Source organism: Dendrobates tinctorius, unplaced genomic scaffold (assembly GCF_039654945.1).
Source record: "Dendrobates tinctorius isolate UK_male_01 unplaced genomic scaffold, ASM3965494v1 ptg000043l, whole genome shotgun sequence".
Classification (NCBI taxonomy): Eukaryota; Metazoa; Chordata; class Amphibia; order Anura; family Dendrobatidae; genus Dendrobates; species Dendrobates tinctorius.
This window is the reverse complement of record NW_027361711.1, coordinates 166,137-188,007: the sequence shown is the minus strand read 5'-3', so window position 1 is coordinate 188,007 and position 21,871 is coordinate 166,137. Positions and strand designations below refer to the sequence as shown.

The window sequence follows — 21,871 nt, the reverse complement described above, 5'->3', positions numbered from 1 at the left end:
GGAAACGCTTAAAAAAGGCATTCCATACATTCCTAATGGAAAACGCACATGTAGGGCCAATGGTGCGATTTTTACCGCTGCGGAATCGCTAAGGCCTCTTTCACACTTCCGTTTTTGACAATCAGTCACGATCCGCCAATTTTTAAAAAAAACGGATCCGCCATTTTTCTTTGCGGATCCGTTTTTTTCCCCATTGACTTTCATTATTGGCGGATCGTGACTGATTGCCGTCCGTTTCATCCGTTTTTTTGAGGATCCGCCACGATGTTAGTGTCCGTCAACATCCTCAAAGATTTCCAAATGGAGCTTGCAACGTTTTTTTGGCCGGCGGATCCTCCAGACACTGAATTAACCCCAAAGGAAGTGACATCAGGCCATCCCATGAGCATCCCATAATCCAGGAAGACGAGAAAAAAAATCCCATAATTCCTGTCTTCCTGGATCATGGCTGCCAGCATGGAATGATACCGCAGGACGGACCTGGAAGTGGGCCTCCTCATCAGTGTGGTGTCGGTGTGTGTGTCTCGGTGTGTGTGTCGGGGTGTGTGGTGTATATGTGGTGTGTGTGCGGCATCTGTGTGCTGTGTGGCATAGGCCGATAGGACTACTACTCCCATCGGCCTATGTCTGTTCTCCCCTATTGTAGTGGCAGCAGGCTCAGCATGATGGGAGCAGTATTTCCCATCGAGCTGTTCCTGCTGTTAAAAAAAAACAACACTTTTTTTTTTGGTCCCCCTCCCGTTCGTCCATAAAATAACCCCCCCTATATTTCTAAATAAATTAATAATATTAATTAGGGCCCCTTAATTCAATTTTTTTTTTTTCAAACATTTCATTTTTTTTCAAAAATTATAAAATTTGTCCAATAATTTTTTACATTGGTGGCCAGTGGTTACCTGTGGAAAAAAAAAAAATTATAATTACCTGTCCCCGACGTCGCCACCTAAAAAAAAAAAATAAAATAAAAAACCTACTCACCTACACAGCTAATTCCCCGAAGACCATGTTCCACCTAAAAAAAAATAAAATAACAAACCACAAAAATACCTACCCTCCGCAGAATCCCCCAAAAAACGAGTGTCCCACGAAGATCTGCAGTTTAGAGCAGCCACATAACATGTGGCCGCTTTAAACCACCAACGCGGCTACAATGAACTATGCTGTAAAGCGCCCCGGTTCATTGCATATCGACTTCACCCGAAGGCAGCTCGCGCTGCTCTGGTGAACTCGGGCGGTGCGGTCTGCGCATGCGCGGACTCCCAGGCTGACCTGAGGTGAACTCAGGAGCGTGGGAATTTTTCCCACGCCAATTAGTTCATCTCAGCCAGGGCGCCTGCGCAGAGCAGAATTACGTCTTTTTTTTGGGGATTGTCTAAAAAAATAAAAATTTGTTCAAAAACTTGTTGCCATTATTTCTTTAAAAATTTATTTAATTAAGGTGTTTTTTTTTTAACTCCCCACCCCCCCAAAAAAAAAAAAAAAAAAAAAATATATATATATATATATATGTGTGTGTATGTATATTTTTTTGTGAGGGTGGGTTTAAAATTGGGGTATATATATACCCCATTTTTAACCCCCCCCAAAAAATATACATATATATATATATATATATATATACCCCAGTTTTAACTCCCCCTCCCCCCAAAAAAAATACATAAATATATATATATATATGTATATATTTTTTTGTGAAGGGGGAGTTAACACTGGGGTATATACACTCACTGGCCACTTTATTAGGTACACCATGCTAGTAACGGGTTGGACCCCCTTTTGCCTTCAGAACTGCCTCAATTCTTCGTGGCAGAGATTCAACAAGGTGCTGGAAGCATTCCTCAGAGATTTTGGACCATATTGACATGATGGCATCACACAGTTGGCGCAGATTTGTCGGCTGCACATCCCTGATGCGAATCTCCCGTTCCACCACATCCCAAAGACGCTCTATTGGATTGAGATCTGGTGACTGAGGAGGCCATTTGAGTACAGTAAACTCATTGTCATGTTCAAGAAACCAATCTGAGATGATTCGAGCTTTATGACATGGCGCATTATCCTGCTGAAAGTAGCCATCAGATGTTGGGTACATTGTGGTCATAAAGGGATGGACATGGTCAGCAACAATACTCAGGTAGGCTGTGGCGTTGCAACGATGCTCAATTGGTACCAAGGGGCCCAAAGAGTGCCCAGAAAAAATTCCCCACACCATGACACCACCACCACCAGCCTGAACCGTTGATACAAGGCAGGATGGATCCATGCTTTCATGTTGTTTACGCCAAATTCTGACCCTACCATCCGAATGTCGCAGCAGAAATCGAGACTCATCAGACCAGGCAACGTTTTTCCAATCTTCTACTGTCCAATTTCGATGAGCTTGTGCAAATTGTAGCCTCAGTTTCCTGTTCTTAGCTGAGAGGAGTGGTACCCAGTGTGGTCTTCTGCTGCTGTAGCCCATCTGCCTCAAAGTTCGACGCACTGTGCGTTCAGAGATGCTCTTCTGCCTACCTTGGTTGTAACGGGTGGCAATTTGAGTCACTGTTGCCTTTCTATCAGCTCGAACCAGTCTGCCCATTCTCCTCTGACCTCTGGCATCAACATGGCATTTCCGGCCACAGAACTGCCGCTCACTGGATTTTTTTTCTTTTTCGGACCATTCTCTGTAAACCCTAGAGATGGTTGTGCGTGAAAATCCCAGTAGATCAGCAGTTTCTGAAATACTCAGACCAGCCCTTCTGGCACCAACAATCATGCCACGTTCAAAGGCACTCAAATCACCTTTCTTCCCCATACTGATGCTCGGTTTGAACTGCAGGAGATTGTCTTGACCATGTCTACATGCCTAAATGCACTGAGTTGCCGCCATGTGATTGGCTGATTAGAAATTAAGTCTTAACACACAGTTGGACAGGTGTACCTAATAAAGTGGCCAGTGAGTGTATATATATAAAAACGACCCATTTGCGTTTATTTCTGCCATGTACTCTGGTTCCTGATCCTTGTGGGTCGTTTTTTAACCTTATTGAAGAAATAAAGAAAAGCATCATTTTACTCCAATCCTGGTTTGCTGAGTTCTTGCTGGATTTCCTTTTTGTTCTCCTATTGAAGGAATTACTCCTAATCCAGTCCATGCAGGAACTTGATTACCAGGTGGGAAAGAACCATGAGTCTCATTGCTGCAGCTGGACACTGACATACATACTCTCATATATATATATATATATATATATATATATATATATATATACCACAGTTTTAACCCCCTCCCCCAAAAAATATATTTATATATATATAAATATATATATATATATATACCCCAGTTTTAGCCCCCCCACATATATACGTTATATATATATTTATACACATACGTATATACACCATTTTTAACCCCCCCTCCCAAAATTAAAAAAAAATTATATATATTTGTTTTTGGGAGGGGGGAATGGGGTATATGTGTGTGTGTATATATATATATATATATATATATATATATATATATAATTTTTTATTTTTTTTTATTTTGGGGAGGGGGTGTTACAAATGGGGGGTATATATATATACCCCATTTTAACCCCCCTACCAAAAAAAAAATTACCCTACACCAAATCCCAACTCTATGCAAATCATTAACCGTAATCCCATCCCGAATCCTAATTTGAATTAACGATAATAATTTAAAATTATGGTTTGGTTTGGGATTAGTGTTGGAGTTGGGATTAGGGTTAGGGTTGGGATTAGGGATGGGATTAGGGTTTGGATTAGGTTTAGGGTTGGGATTAAGGTTATGGTTGGGATTAGGGTTAGGGATGGGATTAGGGTTGGGTTTAGGGTTATGGTTGGTATTAGGGTTAGGGATGGGGTTAGGGTTAGGTATGGGATTAGGGGTAGGGTAATCGTAACGGAGAGTAGGCTGAATGAGCCGTGTTGGGGTGGTTGTGTGTGTGTGCACATGTGTACATGGATTCATACATATCTGTATTGGTTTTGAAAGTGTGTTTCCATGTGGATATATATGAATTTATGGATGCAAAATTTGATATTGATATAATATTCATATTGTTGACCTACACAATTATTTCACAAAAATGTCTTAACTTTATTGTATATTGAGAAATATCCAGCCGCTTGGGACCGCTCCTGTGAACAGTACAAGGGCTCTAAGCGGGATGTCTGGCTGGCTATCGTGAAAGAACTTTATCCACAGTGGCCTAATCTGCATTCAGCTGGCCAAAAAATGATTAGTATGTATTTCATAAATTGAATTTGTCCAGGTTTTGTAATGATTTAATTTTAAAAACTCTTTTTTTATTGTTTCATTTCAGTGGAAGATGTAAAGAAACGCTGGAGGTCTGTCACAGACCGCTTCATGAAATCCATGAAACCTCCAAGCGGAAGCTCGCCTCCGAGGAGTAGAGTCCAAGATGCTGACCAGCTACAATTTATTTTAACAAGCAGGAACTTGCAGAGATAAATTTTATATATAAAATTTTTTTTTCATTTTGTTAACATATTAGTCTTAAATTAATATGGTTTTTGTCTTCCTTCTACACAACTGACGGCAACATCAGGGCCGAAACACCACCGGCCCATCAAAACAGCCCGGAGCAGGGTCTGGGAGAGGAGGTGGAGGAACATATCTTCTCATCACCGGATGGTTCGGAGGACAGGCCATCAGCCTCGGCGCCCACAGATATCGTATCTGAAACACCAACAAGTTATGCAGCGGGCACTTCGGTCTCTGGGGTGGAGGTGGCGTCAGAGTCCTGTGTTGCTGCTCCTGCCGCGGGCGCTGCCTGTAGCTCTGCTGGTGGCGTGTCAAGGCCCACTAGGATGGGGGCTACTTCTGCCTGTGCCGTGGCATCGAGAAGGGCGGCACACAAAAAGGCCCCAAATACTGAGACTTCGACTAGTGCATTAGAAAACCTCACTAGTCGAACCCTCAGTATGCTCGACACTTCGTCGAAGCAAGATGAGCTGGACAAATTCGGCTCATTTTTAGCCGGCCACCTAAAATCCATGTCACGGGACTGGCAGAATCTTTTCATATCAGCAGTCAATTTACTGTTAATGACTGTTGACGTCCCATCCGCAATTCCCCCATAATATTTCCCCCAACTCCTCAATGTCTTCCCAAGACTTATATCCCAACTATGGATATGATCCAGACTATCATAGTTTCTGATAAATTTTCTTGTCTCACCACCAACCAGTCTGGACGTCCCACCCCCCCACCCCCCACTCTGTCCTGTTCACAGGGTGCTATTTGTTTGTAATTTCATGGGGGGGGGTTTATACAACATTAATTAATGTTTAGTAAAACAAATTTTCTAAAGAAACTCTGTGTGTATTTTAATTTCTTTAAAAAAAAAAAGGCATACATTAAACACCCATGACTAGGGAGGATGATGTAAAAGGAACTGACCCAGGATGGGAGGGGGGCATTATTACAGGAAGAAGACATTGAATGGGGATATTTTAACAAAAAGGGTTCAGAAGATGTGACATTTTATCACAATGGGGGTCATTAGACCAGGAAGGTGCCCAAGATGGGGGACATTATAACTGGAAGGGGCTTAGGATGAGAGACATTGTTACATAAAGGGGCCAGGATGGTGGACATTATTACATTAGGGTGTCATGATGTTGACACTACCTACTGTATGCGTTAATAGGATCTAGAGTGCTACTAGGGCCCCAACATGGAGTTTTACCAAATAATGGAGGCCAGATTTTATTTTGAAAACAAAGTTAATTTTTATTAACTTTTTTTGGTTTTTCACATTTTTATAGAACAACGGACCTTGCTTGCTTGTAGTTAGTCTTCAGATCTTCTCTGCTGTCCTGGCTGCTCTACACCGGCACAGGAGTATTGCCAGTGCACGGCACCTTCAGGACTCATGAAGTAGTCAGTGAAGGTCTCTCGCACACGCACACCCGAGTAGGATACCCTTCCTTGACCAAAATTTTCAACAGCATTTAATTCCAACTGCTGTGACTCCTCATCTACGTCAGTGCCATATTCTCGAGCGTAGTTGTGGAGTACCCAGCATACCTTAATTACTGTGTCAGCGGTCTGCGTATCCAACTGGATGGCTGTGTGAAAGATCCGCCACTGGCTACACATATCTGCGTGCACGACTCGGCCGATAATTAAAAACCCTCCACCGGTCATACAGTGCCCTTCGTGGGTATGGGCGCAGCAGGTTGGTCTTTAAGGGAAACGCCTCATCCAATACCATCACAAAGGGCACTGGATGTGTGGAACCCGGCAAAGGTCTTGGGGCTGGGAACGTTCTGCCATCTCGAAGAATTGGCTGGCAGTAGTATGGGGGCACTCGCTGGCAGCATTATGGGGGCACTAGCTTGCAGCAGTATGGCGGCACTGGCTGGCAGCAGTATGGGGGCACTAGCTTGCAGCAGTATGGGGGCAGTGGCTGGCAGCAGTATGGGCGCACGAGCTTCCAGCAGTATGGCGGCAGTGGCTGGCATCAGTTTGGGGGTAGTGGCTGGCAGCAGTATGGGGGCACTAGCTTGCAGCAGTATGGCGGCACTGGCTGGCAGCAGTATGGCGTCACTGGCTGGCAGCAGTATGGGCGCACTAGCTTGCAGCAGTATGGCGGCAGTGGCTGGTATCAGTATGGGGGCAGTGGCTGGCAGCAGTATAGGGGCAGTAGCTTGCAGCAGTATGGCGGCACTGGCTGGCAGCAGTATGGGGGCACTAGCTTGCAGAAGTATGGGGGCAGTGGCTGGGAGCAGTATGGGTGCACTACCTGGCAGCAGTATGGCGGCAGTGGCTGGCATCAGTATGGGGGGAGTGGCTGGCAGCAGTATGGGGCACTAACTTGCATCAGTATGGGGGGAGTGGCTGGCAGCAGTATGGGGGCAGTGGCTGGCAGCAGTATGGGGGCACTAGCTTGCAGCAGTATAGCGGCACTGGCTGGCAGCAGTATGGGGGCACTGGCTGGCAGCAGTATGGGGGCACTAGCTTGCAGCAGTATAGCGGCACTGGCTGGCAGCAGTATGGGGGCACTGGCTGGCAGCAGTATGGGGGCACTGGCTGTCAGCAGTATGGGGCAGTGGCTGGCAGCAGTATGGCAGCACTGGCTGGCAGCAGTATGGGCGCACTAGCTTGCAGCAGTATGGTGGCAGTGGCTGGCATCAGTATGGGGGCAGTGGCTGGCATCAGTATGGGGGCAGTGACTTGTAGCAGTATGGGGGCACTGGCTGGCAGCAGTATGGGGGCACTAGCTTGCAGCAGTATAGCGGCACTGGCTGGCAGCAGTATGGGGGCACTGGCTGGCAGCAGTATGGGGGCAATAGCTTGCAGCAGTATAGCAGCACTGGCTGGCAGCAGTATGGGGGCACTGGCTGGCAGCAGTATGGGGGCACTGGCTGGCAGCAGTATGGGGGCAATAGCTTGCAGCAGTATAGCGGCACTGGCTGGCAGCAGTATGGGGGTACTGGCTGGCAGCAGTATGGGGGCACTAGCTTGCAGCAGTATGGGGCAGTGGCTGGCAGCAGTATGGCAGCAAGGGCTGGCAGCAGTATGGGTGCACTACCTGGCAGCAGTATGGCGGCAGTGGCTGGCATCAGTATGGGGGGAGTGGCTGGCAGCAGTATGGGGCACTAACTTGCATCAGTATGGGGGGAGTGGCTGGCAGCAGTATGGGGGCAGTGGCTGGCAGCAGTATGGGGGCACTAGCTTGCAGCAGTATAGCGGCACTGGCTGGCAGCAGTATGGGGGCACTGGCTGGCAGCAGTATGGGGGCACTAGCTTGCAGCAGTATAGCGGCACTGGCTGGCAGCAGTATGGGGGCACTGGCTGTCAGCAGTATGGGGCAGTGGCTGGCAGCAGTATGGCAGCAGTATGGCAGCACTGGCTGGCAGCAGTATGGGCGCACTAGCTTGCAGCAGTATGGTGGCAGTGGCTGGCATCAGTATGGGGGCAGTGGCTGGCATCAGTATGGGGGCAGTGACTTGCAGCAGTATGGGGGCACTGGCTGGCAGCAGTATGGGGGCACTAGCTTGCAGCAGTATAGCGGCACTGGCTGGCAGCAGTATGGGGGCAATGGCTGGCAGCAGTATGGGGGCAATAGCTTGCAGCAGTATAGCAGCACTGGCTGGCAGCAGTATGGGGGCACTGGCTGGCAGCAGTATGGGGGCACTGGCTGGCAGCAGTATGGGGGCAATAGCTTGCAGCAGTATAGCGGCACTGGCTGGCAGCAGTATGGGGGTACTGGCTGGCAGCAGTATGGGGGCACTAGCTTGCAGCAGTATGGGGCAGTGGCTGGCAGCAGTATGGCAGCAAGGGCTGGCAGCAGTATGGGCGCACTAGCTTGCAGCAGTATGGCGGCAGTGGCTGGCATCAGTATGGGGGCAGTGGCTGGCATCAGTATGGGGGCAGTGACTTGCAGCAGTATGGCAGCACTGGCTGGCAGCAGTATGGGCGCACTAGCTTGCAGCAGTATGGGGCAGTGGCTGGCAGCAGTATGGCAGCACTGGCTGGCAGCAGTATGGGCGCACTAGTTGCAGCAGTATGGCGGCAGTGGCTGGCATCAGTATGGGGGCAGTGGCTGGCAGCAGTATGGCAGCACTGGCTGGCAGCAGTATGGGCGCACTAGCTTGCAGCAGTATGGCGGCAGTGGCTGGCATCAGTATGGGGGCAGTGGCTGGCATCAGTATGGGGGCAGTGGCTGGCAGCAGTATGGCGGCAGTGGCTGGCATCAGTATGGGGGCAGTAGCAGATTCAGTAATAAAGTCAGCAGCAAAATCTGCAAGTTTTCTTCGCTGCTTCTGCACATGAGGCATTTTGAAAACAGCCAGAAAACAAAATGGAGAAAAGGGGATGGAAAAGGAAATGATTTCATAATAGCCTTTTTTTTATTTATTTTTTTTAAAAACAACTTTATTTGGGCTTAAAAAAACACATGCAAAAACGCATGAAAAATGCGTCAAAATCGCGTCAAAAACCGCATGCGTTTTTCCTGGCAAAGGTATGCGTTTCTGCTCAGGAAAAAACTGCTTGAAAAACGCAACGTGGGCACATAGCCTGAGAGTCTGCTGAGCAGTGATGTCACTTTGAAGAGAAGAACAGCGCTGGATCCTGGAGAGAGCGGTGGTGGGTGAGTATAGCAATACACTCACACTACATTACATGCATGTATACACATTTAACGTTACACTACAATTGTTGAATTGGTCGTGTGAGCTTTGCCCGCATATTCAGGGTTGGATAGCCTCACCAGAGTACCAGGGGATCCCTCTGTAGGATCAGGCACGCATGACGTCACACCTATCAATTAATTATTCACCTATTAAACAGGAGAAGCAATGGGGATACCAAAAGGTAGGCGAAAGTTCGCTTTGGCTTTAGTCCGGTGGCCATGGACTAATGATGATTTAGCGAATCCTGCTTTGAGCAGGGGGTTGGACGAGATCGCCCAGGAGGTCCCTTCCAACTCTACCATTCTATGATTCTATGACTACTAGAGTTGAGCGATACAGTCCGATACTTCAAAGTATCGTATCGGATGGTATCGGCCGATCTTTAAAAAAAGTATCGGTATCGCCGATTCCGATACCGGAAGTCCCATTCAAGTCTATGGGACTTCCGGTATCGGAATAAGAAAAACCCTTTCCTGCCCTTGTACAGCCTCTCTGGGGTCTGTACGGGCCTTTCGGGGGGCTGTGCCGGCCTGCCAGGGGGTCTGTGCAGGCTCCGGTGGTCTGTGCCGGCCTGCCGGGGGGCTGTGCCGGCCTGCCGGTGGTCTGTGCAGGCTCCGGTGGGCTGTGCCGGCCTGCCGGGGGGGCTGTGCCGGCCTGCCGGGGGGCTGTGCAGGCTCCGGTGGTCTGTGCCGGCCTGCCGGTGGTCTGTGCAGACTCCGGTGGGCTGTGCCGGCCTGCCGGGGGGCTGTGCAGGCTCCGGGGGGCTGTGCCGGCCTGCCGGGGGGCTGTGCCGGCCTGCCGGGGGGCTGTGCAGGCTCCGGGGGTCTGTGCAGGCATCGTCCGATGGGACTACAAGTCCCATCGGGCGATGCCTGCTACCATGACAGTGATTGACACATTAGCCAATGATGGGACAGTAGTAGTCCCATCATCCGGCTAATGTGTTAAATGTAAAAAAAAAAAAAAAAAAAATTACATGCTACATACATACAACATGCATACTACATACTACATACATGCTACATTCATACTACATAAATACTACATGCAACATACATACTACATGTATACTACATGCATGCTACATACATACTGCATGCTACATACATACCACATATATACTACATACATACTACATGCATGCTACATACATACAACATGCATACTACATACTACATACATGCTACATTCATACTACATAAATACTACATGCAACATACATACTACATGTATACTACATGCATGCTACATACATACTGCATGCTACATACATACCACATATATACTACATACATACTACATGCATGCTACATACATACAACATGCATACTACATACATGCTACATTCATACTACATAAATACTACATGCAACATACATACTACATATATACTACATGCATGCTACATACATACTACATGCTACATACATACTACATATATACTACATACATACTACATACATACTACATGCATGCTACATGCATGCTACATACATACCACATACATAACACATATATACTACATGCATGCTACATACATACTACATGCTACATACATACCATATACATACTACATGCATGCTACATACATACTACATGCATGCTACATACATACTACATGCTACATACATACTACATACATACTACATGCATGCTACATACATACTACATGCATGCTACATACTACATGCTACATACATACTACATATATACTATGTACTATGTAATTTCCCACGCAGCAATGGCATAAAGTGAGACTAGGGACTTTTTTTTTTTTAAGTGGCGGAGGAATACAGTGCGGAAGGATACCTACCTTCCGTCATTGGATTCCTGCAGCCCGTAGAGAACGGCAGCAACAGCTGATGCTGCAGTTCTCTACCCAAGATCGTCGTGGGACACACTCGTGGACTGCTTCGGATCGTGGGTGAGTATTTTTGTGGTTTGTTATGTTAATATTTATTCCGTAGACGACAATGGCTTCGGGGAACAATGTGACAAGTATTGGTAAGTATGTTACTCTATGTTATATGTACTGTATGTCTATGTATGTATTGTATGAATGTATTGTATGTAGTATGTATGTAGTATATATGTGGTATGTATGTAGCATGTAGTATGTATGTAGTATGTATGTAGCATGCATGTAGCATGCAGTATGTATGTAGCATGCATGTAGTATATATGTAGTATGTATGTAGCATGTAGTATGTACACTCACTAGCCACTTTATTAGGTACACCATGCTAGTAACGGGTTGGACCCCCTTTTGCCTTCAGAACTGCCTCAATTCTTCGTGGCAGAGATTCAACAAGGTGCTGGAAGCATTCCTCAGAGATTTTGGACCATATTGACATGATGGCATCACACAGTTGGCGCAGATTTGTCGGCTGCACATCCCTGATGCGAATCTCCCGTTCCACCACATCCCAAAGATGCTCTATTGGATTGAGATCTGGTGACTGAGGAGGCCATTTGAGTACAGTGAACTCATTGTCATGTTCAAGAAACCAATCTGAGATGATTCGAGCTTTATGACATGGCGCATTATCCTGCTGAAAGTAGCCATCAGATGTTGGGTACATTGTGGTCATAAAGGGATGGACATGGTCAGCAACAATACTCAGGTAGGCTGTGGCATTGCAACGATGCTCAATTGGTACCAAGGGGCCCAAAGAGTGCCAAGAAAAAATTCCCCACACCATGACACCACCACCACCAGCCTGAACCGTTGATACAAGGCAGGATGGATCCATGCTTTCATGTTGTTTACGCCAAATTCTGACCCTACCATCCGAATGTCGCAGCAGAAATCGAGACTCATCAGACCAGGCAACGTTTTTCCAATCTTCTACTGTCCAATTTCGATGAGCTTGTGCAAATTGTAGCCTCAGTTTCCTGTTCTTAGCTGAGAGGAGTGGTACCCGGTGTGGTCTTCTGCTGCTGTAGCCCATCTGCCTCAAAGTTCGACGCACTGTGCGTTCAGAGATGCTCTTCTGCCTACCTTGGTTGTAACGGGTGGCAATTTGAGTCACTGTTGCCTTTCTATCATCTCGAACCAGTCTGCCCATTCTCCTCTGACCTCTGGCATCAACAAGGCATTTCCGGCCACAGAACTGCCGCTCACTGGATTTTTTTTCTTTTTCGGACCATTCTCTGTAAACCCTAGAGATGGTTGTGCGTGAAAATCCCAGTAGATCAGCAGTTTCTGAAATACTCAGACCAGCCCTTCTGGCACCAACAATCATGCCACGTTCAAAGGCACTCAAATCACCTTTCTTCCCCATACTGATGCTCGGTTTGAACTGCAGGAGATTGTCTTGACCATGTCTACATGCCTAAATGCACTGAGTTGCCGCCATGTGATTGGCTGATTAGAAATTAAGTCTTAACACACAGTTGGACAGGTGTACCTAATAAAGTGGCCAGTGAGTGTATGTAGCATGTATGTAGTATGTATGTGGTATGTATGTAGCATGTAGTATGTATGTAGCATGCATGTAGTATATATGTAGTATGTATGTAGCATGTAGTATGTATGTAGTATGTATGTGGCATGTAGTATGTATGTAGCATGCATGTAGTATGTATGTAGCATGCATGTAGTATGTATGTAGCATGCATGTAGTATGTAGCATGTATGTAGTATGTATGTGGTATGTATGTAGCATGTAGTATGTATGTAGCATGCATGTAGTATATATGTAGTATGTAGTATGTATGTAGTATGTATGTGGTATGTATGTAGCATGCATGTAGCATGCATGTAGTATGTATGTAGCATGCATGTAGTATGTATGTAGCATGCATGTAGTATGTATGTAGTATGTATGTAGTATGTATGTAGCATGCAGTATGTATGTAGCATGTATGTAGTATGTATGTAGTATATATGTAGTATGTATGTAGTATATATGTAGTATGTATGTAGCATGTAGTATGTATGTAGCATGTAGTATGTATGTAGCATGTAGTATGTATGTAGCATGCATGTAGTATGTATGTAGCATGTATGTAGTATGTATGTAGTATGTATGTAGTATGTATGTAGCATGTAGTATGTATGTAGTATTTTTTTTTTTTTTTTTTTTTAACATTTAACACATTAGCCGGATGATGGGACTACTACTGTCCCATCATTGGCTAATGTGTCAATCACTGTCATGGTAGCAGGCATCGCCCGATGGGACTTGTAGTCCCATCGGACGATGCTTGCACAGACCCCCGGACATCAGCACAGCCCCCCGGCAGGCCGGCACAGCCCCCCGGCAGGCCGGTACAGACCCCCACAGGGTGCACAGCCCCCCGGCAGGCCGGCACAGCCCCCCGGCAGGCCGGTACAGACCCCCACAGGGTGCACAGACCACCGGCAGGCCGGCACAGCCCCCCGGCAGGCCGGTACAGACCCCCACAGGGTGCACAGACCACCGGCAGGCCGGCACAGCCCCCCGGCAGGCCGGTACAGACCCCGGGCAGTCCACACAGCCCCCCGGCAGGCCGGCACAGCCCCCCGGCAGGTCGGCAGAGACCCCCGGAAGGCCCGAAATGACGGTGCATCATGATGCGCACACACCGCGCATCATGATGACGTCAGGCCGTCAATCAACTTTGAACTTCCGATTCCGATGCCGAATTCCGATATTGAAAAAATATCGGAAGTCGGTATCGGAATTCCGATACAGCAAGTATCGGCCGATACCCGATACTTGCGGTATCGGAATGCTCAACACTAATGACTACCAATGAGGCCGATGGCCAGGGTCTTGCAAATATTTTTTAAATTCTTCTATTTCACCTTATTTATGATTTTTACAATAGTAATGGGATGGACCAGAATATTAGATATATCAGGCAATGAGCTAAATAAAAAAAAAAGAACTTATACTTACCTGGTAAATCCTTTTACTCAGATTTTTGTTTGCTGACCTGCAATGATAACTGGGCAACAAAGTATACATGAATGCTGCAGCCAATCACTGCACTTATACCATACATGCAGGCATCACAGCGGAGGTCAGTGATTGGCTACTTACCATATGATAACTACAATGTCAGAAAATAAACCCAAGCTCATTTTCCTTTCTATTCAGCATATAGTTTAGCTAGATCTGACATTATAGAGAGCCAAAGAAACATTTCCTCATGTGCCTTACACTTCTTTATGTCCCCACATAACATTTGACATTAGTAAAATTCTATGGACATCAGTGAGGCGGATAACTCAATTTTTTAACTACCTTTTCGATGAAAACATAACAGAGTAACACTGCTGTAAATGGAGCAGCCAGCTCTTTGAGCTTGTGAATGAGAAACATTGTACTGTATATTTCTAGATTGCATTCATATGCGGCGCCCCTGAGGCTCAGATCGTCTGCAGCGTCGGCTTAACACCTCCCTTGCCGAACACCACAGGTGGCGTCACGAACTATTCACCATTAACTACATATGCCGTCATTGACTTGGGCGCCCAGGGCCACGGTCAGGGTCACCGCTGCTGTGACACATCCCCCTGACACCGGCCCGGTACTGAGTACCCCGCTGCCCTGGGAGGGCGACCCAAATACATACAACAACATGCATTGCTGTCTGCAAACAACATATGCAGCAGTCACATCAGAGAGGCGGGCCCCTCCAATGCCGGGGGCTGGTCATTGTATTATGTGGGCCATGCTAGTATATATGTATGTATGTGCCGATAGGTGAATAGATAGATAGATAGATAGATAGATAGATAGATAGATAGATAGATATGGGATAATTAGATAGATGATTGATAGACAGATACAGGACAGATCTATATCCATGTTTGTTTGTCCATATACTAAATGGATCTCTTTCTATATGTCTATGTGCATGTATGTGAAGCTAGATAGAAGCAGGACAGATCTATCTATATATGTATAGACATATCTCCATGTATGTATTTGTCCCTAGAAATGGATGATCTATATGTCTGTGCATATCTAGCTATATGACTAGCTGTATGTCATGGCATGTAGTCCTAGCTTAGATCCATTCTAGTAGACCCTCAGAGTGTTTCAATCATTGCCACATGGCAGATGGGATTCCATACACTCCAGTGAGTGCCAGCTGGAGAATCATGCCAGTTCAGTGCCAGGTTACTCACTGTTGCGGTGGAGAACTTCCTGAAGAACTGATTGGCAGTCCACAGCATTTTTAGAAGTGGTCACCCAATGCCACCTAGACAGCAGCAGCTGAGAAGAAGCAGTCACCAAGCACAGCCCTGAGCCCTGGCTGACTGGAGACCTTGCAGACAACAAGAGCCAAATCCAGCAATGAAGCACCGCCCTCTTTCCTGTCCATCATAACAGCTGACGTGGAACCCAGCTTACCGCAGCTATGCTTCTGCTTGTCGTCAGGCCACGCCCCTCTGTCATTCAGGGCACGCCTACCTGTCATGCAGGTCACGCCCACAGCCGAGAGCTCGAGCTGCTTGGCCGATGCTGTGGAGTTTCTGATGCAACCTCTATGGAGGCGTGTACGGTGCTTGCTATGGGCAGACTCGGTATCACGTACCGGCCCGGGGGTCGCTGCAGCTCGCACTACAGTGTACATTTACACTGCTTGATGTGCCGTGTGCTGCCAGTTATTACCGGACTTAAAGGGTTGTAGGTTATGCAGGTCCTGGGTGCAAAATGTGCAGTACAGTCCCAGAAGTGGGAGGATATTAGCAATGTATGACTAGTGCCCTGATATAAGACTGAGTTCACACTTGCGATGTGAATTATTTTCTAGTTCAGCAGAAAAATAAAAAACTGGTTGTTCTGTTGTAAGGCGCTGAGATGTAGTACGCAGGGATTGCAGAGCAGTATGGTATACCTATACTAGTTATTCTTTTAACAGTAAAGGGTTAAAGTAATCTCGCAGGGAGTTAAGTGGCAAAGAGTTATTGGAACAACAAGAGTTAAATGAAATAAGCAAAATGAGGGCGACAGTCTGAGTTTCAAGCAAAACTTATTGTAGCTCCTGGTGAGGTCTGAAGTTCATAGTCCGACCAGGGTAGTAGACTACTAGTGTTTGGCGCAGGGGATGTAGCAGTGCCAGGCGGACGGACGCAGGAAGGAATGGAGGACACCAGGGCATGTAGTTCCAAAGCTTTACTCACAGTCTGTAGTGCCCGCTTCTGTGCCGTGTCCTCCGGGTCAGGGACTCAGTCAACCTCCAGGCAAGATGGAAAGCTCCCTTCCACACTCCGCCAACTTATGTGCCTTTTCTGAACGTCTCCTCTATAGCGCCTTTAAGTGTGAAGATCTCCTAGTACTGAGTTACACTGGAGTTCCTCCTGACAGATGTTCCCAAGAACTCTACTTGCATGGCACACAGCTGTAGCCTGCTTCGGGGACTCTCTACTCCTAAGTCCCGGCTCGCTATCCGTTTTGCTGTTGTGCCCTCAAGTCTTAGATCTTAGATGGGAGTAGTGCATTTACAGCCCACTACTCCACTGGTGTCTGCGGCAGAACCATTAGTGTCCATACAACCTCGGGGACCGGGCCCCGGCCTTGCGCTTAGAACTTCTAGGCAGGGTTCTTCCTCTAACCCACGTCCTCTGTGTTCCCTTTCACTCCTACGTTCCGTACTTGTCGTTCTCTCCTATGGAAGCTCAGGCTTCAGTTCAATGTCTTTCTCCTTTCCTGTGCCAGCTGGCTCAGATCACTGAGGCAGCTGCAGCACTCCTTCCTCCATCCCTCTTCCTGGGATCCCCACTCCTCTCCGAGTGGCTTTCTCTCTCCATGACTGACCTACTGACTGACCTGTAATCCTAAACCATCCTGCTCTTTTATGTGTTCTCAACTCCACCCACCTCCCAGCACGTTTAGTGTTCCAAGCAGGGAACCACCAAAGGTGCTCTGCCTCTCTCTAGGCAAGGAACCGCAATGTGGTTTTGCTGAACTACTCTATTGTGTGGGGTGCGAGTGTTGGAGCGTGGTCAGGAGCCTCCAACTTACCTGGATGGTGGGGCACAATACCTTAGGAGAAGGTGCAGTACCTCTGTGGCGACTGAGCCTCAGGGGCGCCACATACCCCCCCGTTAAACACAGCACGTCCGCGGGCTGCAAGGTAAACAAAGTTGACAACACAGGAACATACAAATTTTTGCAATGCTGAATAAACATTTCTTATACTAAACTTCCCAATGTGAGAGGCACTCATTCTTGAACGTTGCAAACAATTCTTAATTACTATCTAAAATCCTAAGTCAAAAGTGCAATTTTCCATACAATACTCAATTCAAAGTGCTATTATCTGTTACTCACTACCACTTCAGTATTCTTCATCAACGCATTTCTCTTTTTTTCTTTAGTGCACATTTTCTACCTTCTCTTAACTCTGAATGACAACAGTGGTGCATCATCTACATTTTCAATTCTTTATTCAAATCTCTCTATCCAAATCTCTTATCTCTTTATCAAAATATTCTTAATTCTATATAAAAGCCATTTACTCTCATAAGACACATCATTATCAAATACTTCACATTAAAACTTTTCAACAATTCTTGAAAGTGCTGGACACCATTCCCAGCCTTCATCTCTTGCAGTGTCCTTTGATTGGAGTCATGCTCCAAATGAGGTAGACATTATCTTCGCAAAGTGTCCTATGTAAAACCAAGAGAGGGCACCTAAACAGGTGCAATCTATTTACAAACACAGTTCTGGACCATTCAGCGTTCATGATCGCCTTAGTTCAGTGGGAAGGCTGCCAACAAAACAGGGCAACACTGGAAAAACCCTCCTAGGTAACGAGAGTTAGTTGTAGGTTACTAGTGATGGTCCCCTCCTGGGGTTCTGGAAGCTGGTGATTGGGAACTGCTACCAGATGTGATACTTTGGTTGTCTTCATCCTGTTGCTGGTTGCTTGCTAGCTCCGGTGTTCTGGTGCGTGGCCTAGCACCGAGGGATGCTGCAGCTTGTTGGTGCTGATAGGCGACTACATGGGGACTCGGCAGCCAAGGGATCCCGAGGTCACTATCCCACAGCGACCTAGACTCCTCCAATCCCTGAAGATGCCGAATCGTGCGCGCCTGTTCCAGCCGTACCCTTCTCAGTAGGGACCTCTTCCACCTCCCCATTTCTGACAGTCTAGTGCCCCCAGCTGACTCTTCCAATTTCCCCATTTCATGTTCCCGCAAGCCAGCCTCTGACAACGTGAATTCGGGGGGCAACCCATTAGGAGGGCCGTGTTATATACCTGGTGCCTCCCGGCGGTGCGGTCTCTGCTCCGGTGCCGGTAGAAGCGGGCCGGTGGCAGCGGGTGGTGGCTCCGGGTCCGCGGGGGCCTCTGGTGGGACCTGCGCAGCCACGTCAGGTCCAGGCGGGAGCTCTTCTTCCTCTGCTCCGGCTTCCGGGGCCTCATACAGGTCTTCCTGTGGCGGCAGCAAGGGGGCTTCGGATGCTGCCGGTGTGATGGCGCGGCAGGCTCCACGGATTCTGCCTGGGGAAGCTCCAGTGCAGCAGCGGCGGTTACCGCCGGTGTAGGCCCCTCCCGGGCGTGCTGCCAGCTCAGCCTCCACAAGGCCTCCTGCTGCAGTTGCAAGCTGCGCGTCAGCTGGGCAATTTCGTCCTCCAGCTGCTGGCGGTTCACGTCAGCTACTGGGTCGGAGCCTTCAGCCATGGCGCCAGGGAGATCCCCTTCCCCGTGCTCCGCAGGCCTCCTCCCGTCTCTCTCCAAGATGGAGTTCTGACGTTCTTCTCCCTCCTCTCTCGGCCCCTTTCCCGCCACTGGCTTCTGCCCCTCCTTCTTGGGGCAGCGTCTTCTTCCAGCGCCTCCATACCAAGCCAGTATACGAACCCCTCGGGGGGTGGGCCATGTTGCTGTCACATAGTATATCAGGCAGGGGAGGCCCAAGACTGATCGCGGTCTTTTCCTAGGACCTCCCATCTCATCACGCCCTTCTTCTCCACGCCAACGGCCATTTTTAATGTTCATTTCACAGTCTATTAAATTGGGTCTTCTGCACATTCTCAAAAGTTTTAAGTCCAACAAATCCTAGGCACACATAACCCGATGGCATCGGGTCTCGTCATCCTGTTCGTGACGCCAAGTTGGGTCGCCCTCCCAGGGCGGTGGGGTACTCGGTACCGGGCCGGTATCAGTGGGACGTGTCACAGCAGTGGTGACCCGGACCGTGGCCCTGGGCGCCCAATTAATGGGGGATGTTGTGAATGGTGGAATGTAGTTAGATGAATAGTTCGTGACGCCACCTGTGGTGTTCGGCAAGGGAGGTGTTAAGCCGACGCTGCAGACAGATCCTCTGGGACAGATGGTATGGTGCAGCAACGATGTTATACCCCTCCCAGGGCAGTGTAGATGTGGAGATACTTAGATGGTGTAGTGTTTGGCGCAGGGGATGTAGCAGTGCCAGGCGCACGGACGCAGGAAGGAATGGAGGACACCAGGGCATGTAGTTCCAAAGCTTTACTCACAGTCTGTAGTGCCCGCTTCTGTGCCATCTCCTCCGGGTCAGGGACTCAGTCAACCTCCAGGCAAGATGGAATGCTTCCTTCCACACTCCGCCAACTTATGTGCCTTTTCTGAACGTCTCCTCTATAGCGCCATTAAGTGTGAAGATCTCCTAGTACTGAGTTACACTGGAGTTCCTCCTGACAGATGTTCCCAAGAACTCTACTTACACGGCAGACAGCTGTAGCCTGCTTTGGGGACTCTCTACTCCTAAGTCCCGGCTCTCTATCTGTATTGCTGTTGTGCCCTCAAGTCTTAGATGGGAGTAGTGCATTTACAGCCCACTACTCCAACGATGTCTGCTGCAGAACCAATAGTGTCCATACAACCTCGGGGACCGGGCCCCGGCCTTGCGCTTAGAACTTCTAGGCAGGGTTCTTCCTCTAACCCACGTCCTCTATGTTCCCTTTCACTCCTATGTTCCGTACTTGTCTTTCTCTCCTATGGAAGCTCAGGCTTCAGTTCAATGTCTTTCTCCTTCTTTCCTTTCCCGTGCCAGCTGGCTCAGATCACTGAGGCAGCTGCAGCACTCCTTCCTCCATCCCTCTTCCTGGGATCCCCACTCCTCTCCGAGTGGCTTCCTCTCTCCATGACTGACCTACTGACTGACCTGTAATCCTAAACCATCCCGCTCTTTTATGTGTTCTCAACTCCACCCACCTCCCAGCACGTTTAGTGTTCCAAGCAGGGAACCACCAAAGGTCCTTAGCCTCTCTCTAGGCGAGGAACCGCAATGTGGTTTTGCTGAACTACTCTATTGTGTGGGGTGCGAGTGTTGGAGCGTGGTCAGGAGCCTCCAACTTACCTGGATGGTGGGGCACCACACCTTAGGAGAAGGTGCAGTACCTCTGTGGCAACTGAGCCTCAGGGGTGCCACACTAGCCAGCAATGGAAACCGCACTTAGAATCATAGAATCATAGAATGGTAGCGTTGGAAGGGACCTCCTGGGCAATCTGGTCCAACTCCCTGCTCAAAGCAGGATTCGCTAAATTGTCCCAGACAGATGTCTGTCCAGCCTCTGCTTGAAGACTTCCATGGAAGTAGAACTCACCACCTCTCGTGGCAGCCTGTTCCACTCATTGATCACTCTGTCAAAAAGTTTTTTCTAATATCTAATCTGTGTCTCCTCCCATTCAGTTTCATCCCATTGCTTCTAGTCTTTCCTTGTGCAAATGAGAATAAAGATGATTCTTCTACAATGTGACAGCCCTTGAGATATTTGTAGACAGCTTTTAAGTCTCCTCTCAGTCTTCTCTTCTGCAAGCTAAACATTCCCAAATCCTGCAACCACTTCAATGTCCTGTAGCCGGCCCACACTTCCCTGCACGCGCGCGATCTTATGCTTAGCCGGGCGCATGGTGCTTCCCACTCTCACTGTCCCGCTGCAGCGCCCAGGAGATCTCGGCCACAGTACATCGCAGTGCTGCTGCTCAGAGCGGAGAACATGTTTCTCCCTGCCCTGCACTCTCCCTGACGGCGGGAAACTGCCGGCTGCTTTGCGCGCTTTCTGCTCTCTCCTCCCTCTTAACACACCCCCTCCTTCCCGGTCATGGGGTTTGTCCAGTCCCCTATTCCTTCCCCTTGGACAACATGGGACGCAACCTTGACAGTTCCTCCTTACACTGTCACACTGTGAGAATGGCTGACTTACGAGGGGCGTTCATTAAAAATTTCGCCTGACCCACTTCCTGTGGACTGAGAGCAATGAAACTTGGCTCAGATATTAGTCCTTCTCTACATAGGTGCCACCTAGAGACAGACATTTCTCCCATCTCTTTAAGTAACTGTAAACACCTTGATTGTAGAAGTCGAGAGGTTGCTCCAAAAGCCATGTTGTGACTTTGGAAATCAGAGTCTCATCATCTGGAAAATGCTTGGTCTTCAAAAACAACTTAATTGTTGGAAAGAGGTGGAAGTCCAATGGTGCGAGGTCAGGTGAATAAGGGGGATGCGGTAGAATTTCAAAGCTACAGGAGCATGCTTCCATTTGGGCAACATGTGAGTTTTGAACTGGTGCATTGTCTTGCAGAAGGTGGACATCTTTGGTGAGCATGCCACATCTCTTGGTTTTGATGGCCTCCCACAATTGCTGCAGCAATGAAGCAAAGTTTGCTCCAGTGAACATGGTACCCTTTTCTAGGAAATCCATCAATACTACTCCGTGCTTGTCCCAAAATACTGTGAGCATGACCTTACCTGCCGAGGGTTGAGCACATGACGACT

The 21,871-nt window shown here is 48.0% G+C and overlaps 1 protein-coding gene across 2 annotated transcripts in view; it reads right to left on the bottom strand.

Annotated features, from left to right (window-relative positions):
- ALDH1L2 (aldehyde dehydrogenase 1 family member L2) overlaps positions 1-15,469 on the bottom strand; it is a 116,014-nt gene extending 100,545 nt beyond the window's left edge. The window contains exon 1 of one of the 2 annotated variants that reach the window (XM_073575129.1): positions 15,293-15,469. In XM_073575129.1, coding sequence (XP_073431230.1) covers positions 15,293-15,340 — 48 coding nt within the window. In that variant the 5' untranslated portion in view covers positions 15,341-15,469. The remainder of the gene's footprint in view (positions 1-15,292) is intronic. The other variant, XM_073575128.1, reaches the window with a different exon arrangement.
- Positions 15,470-21,871: the final 6,402 nt, after the last annotated feature.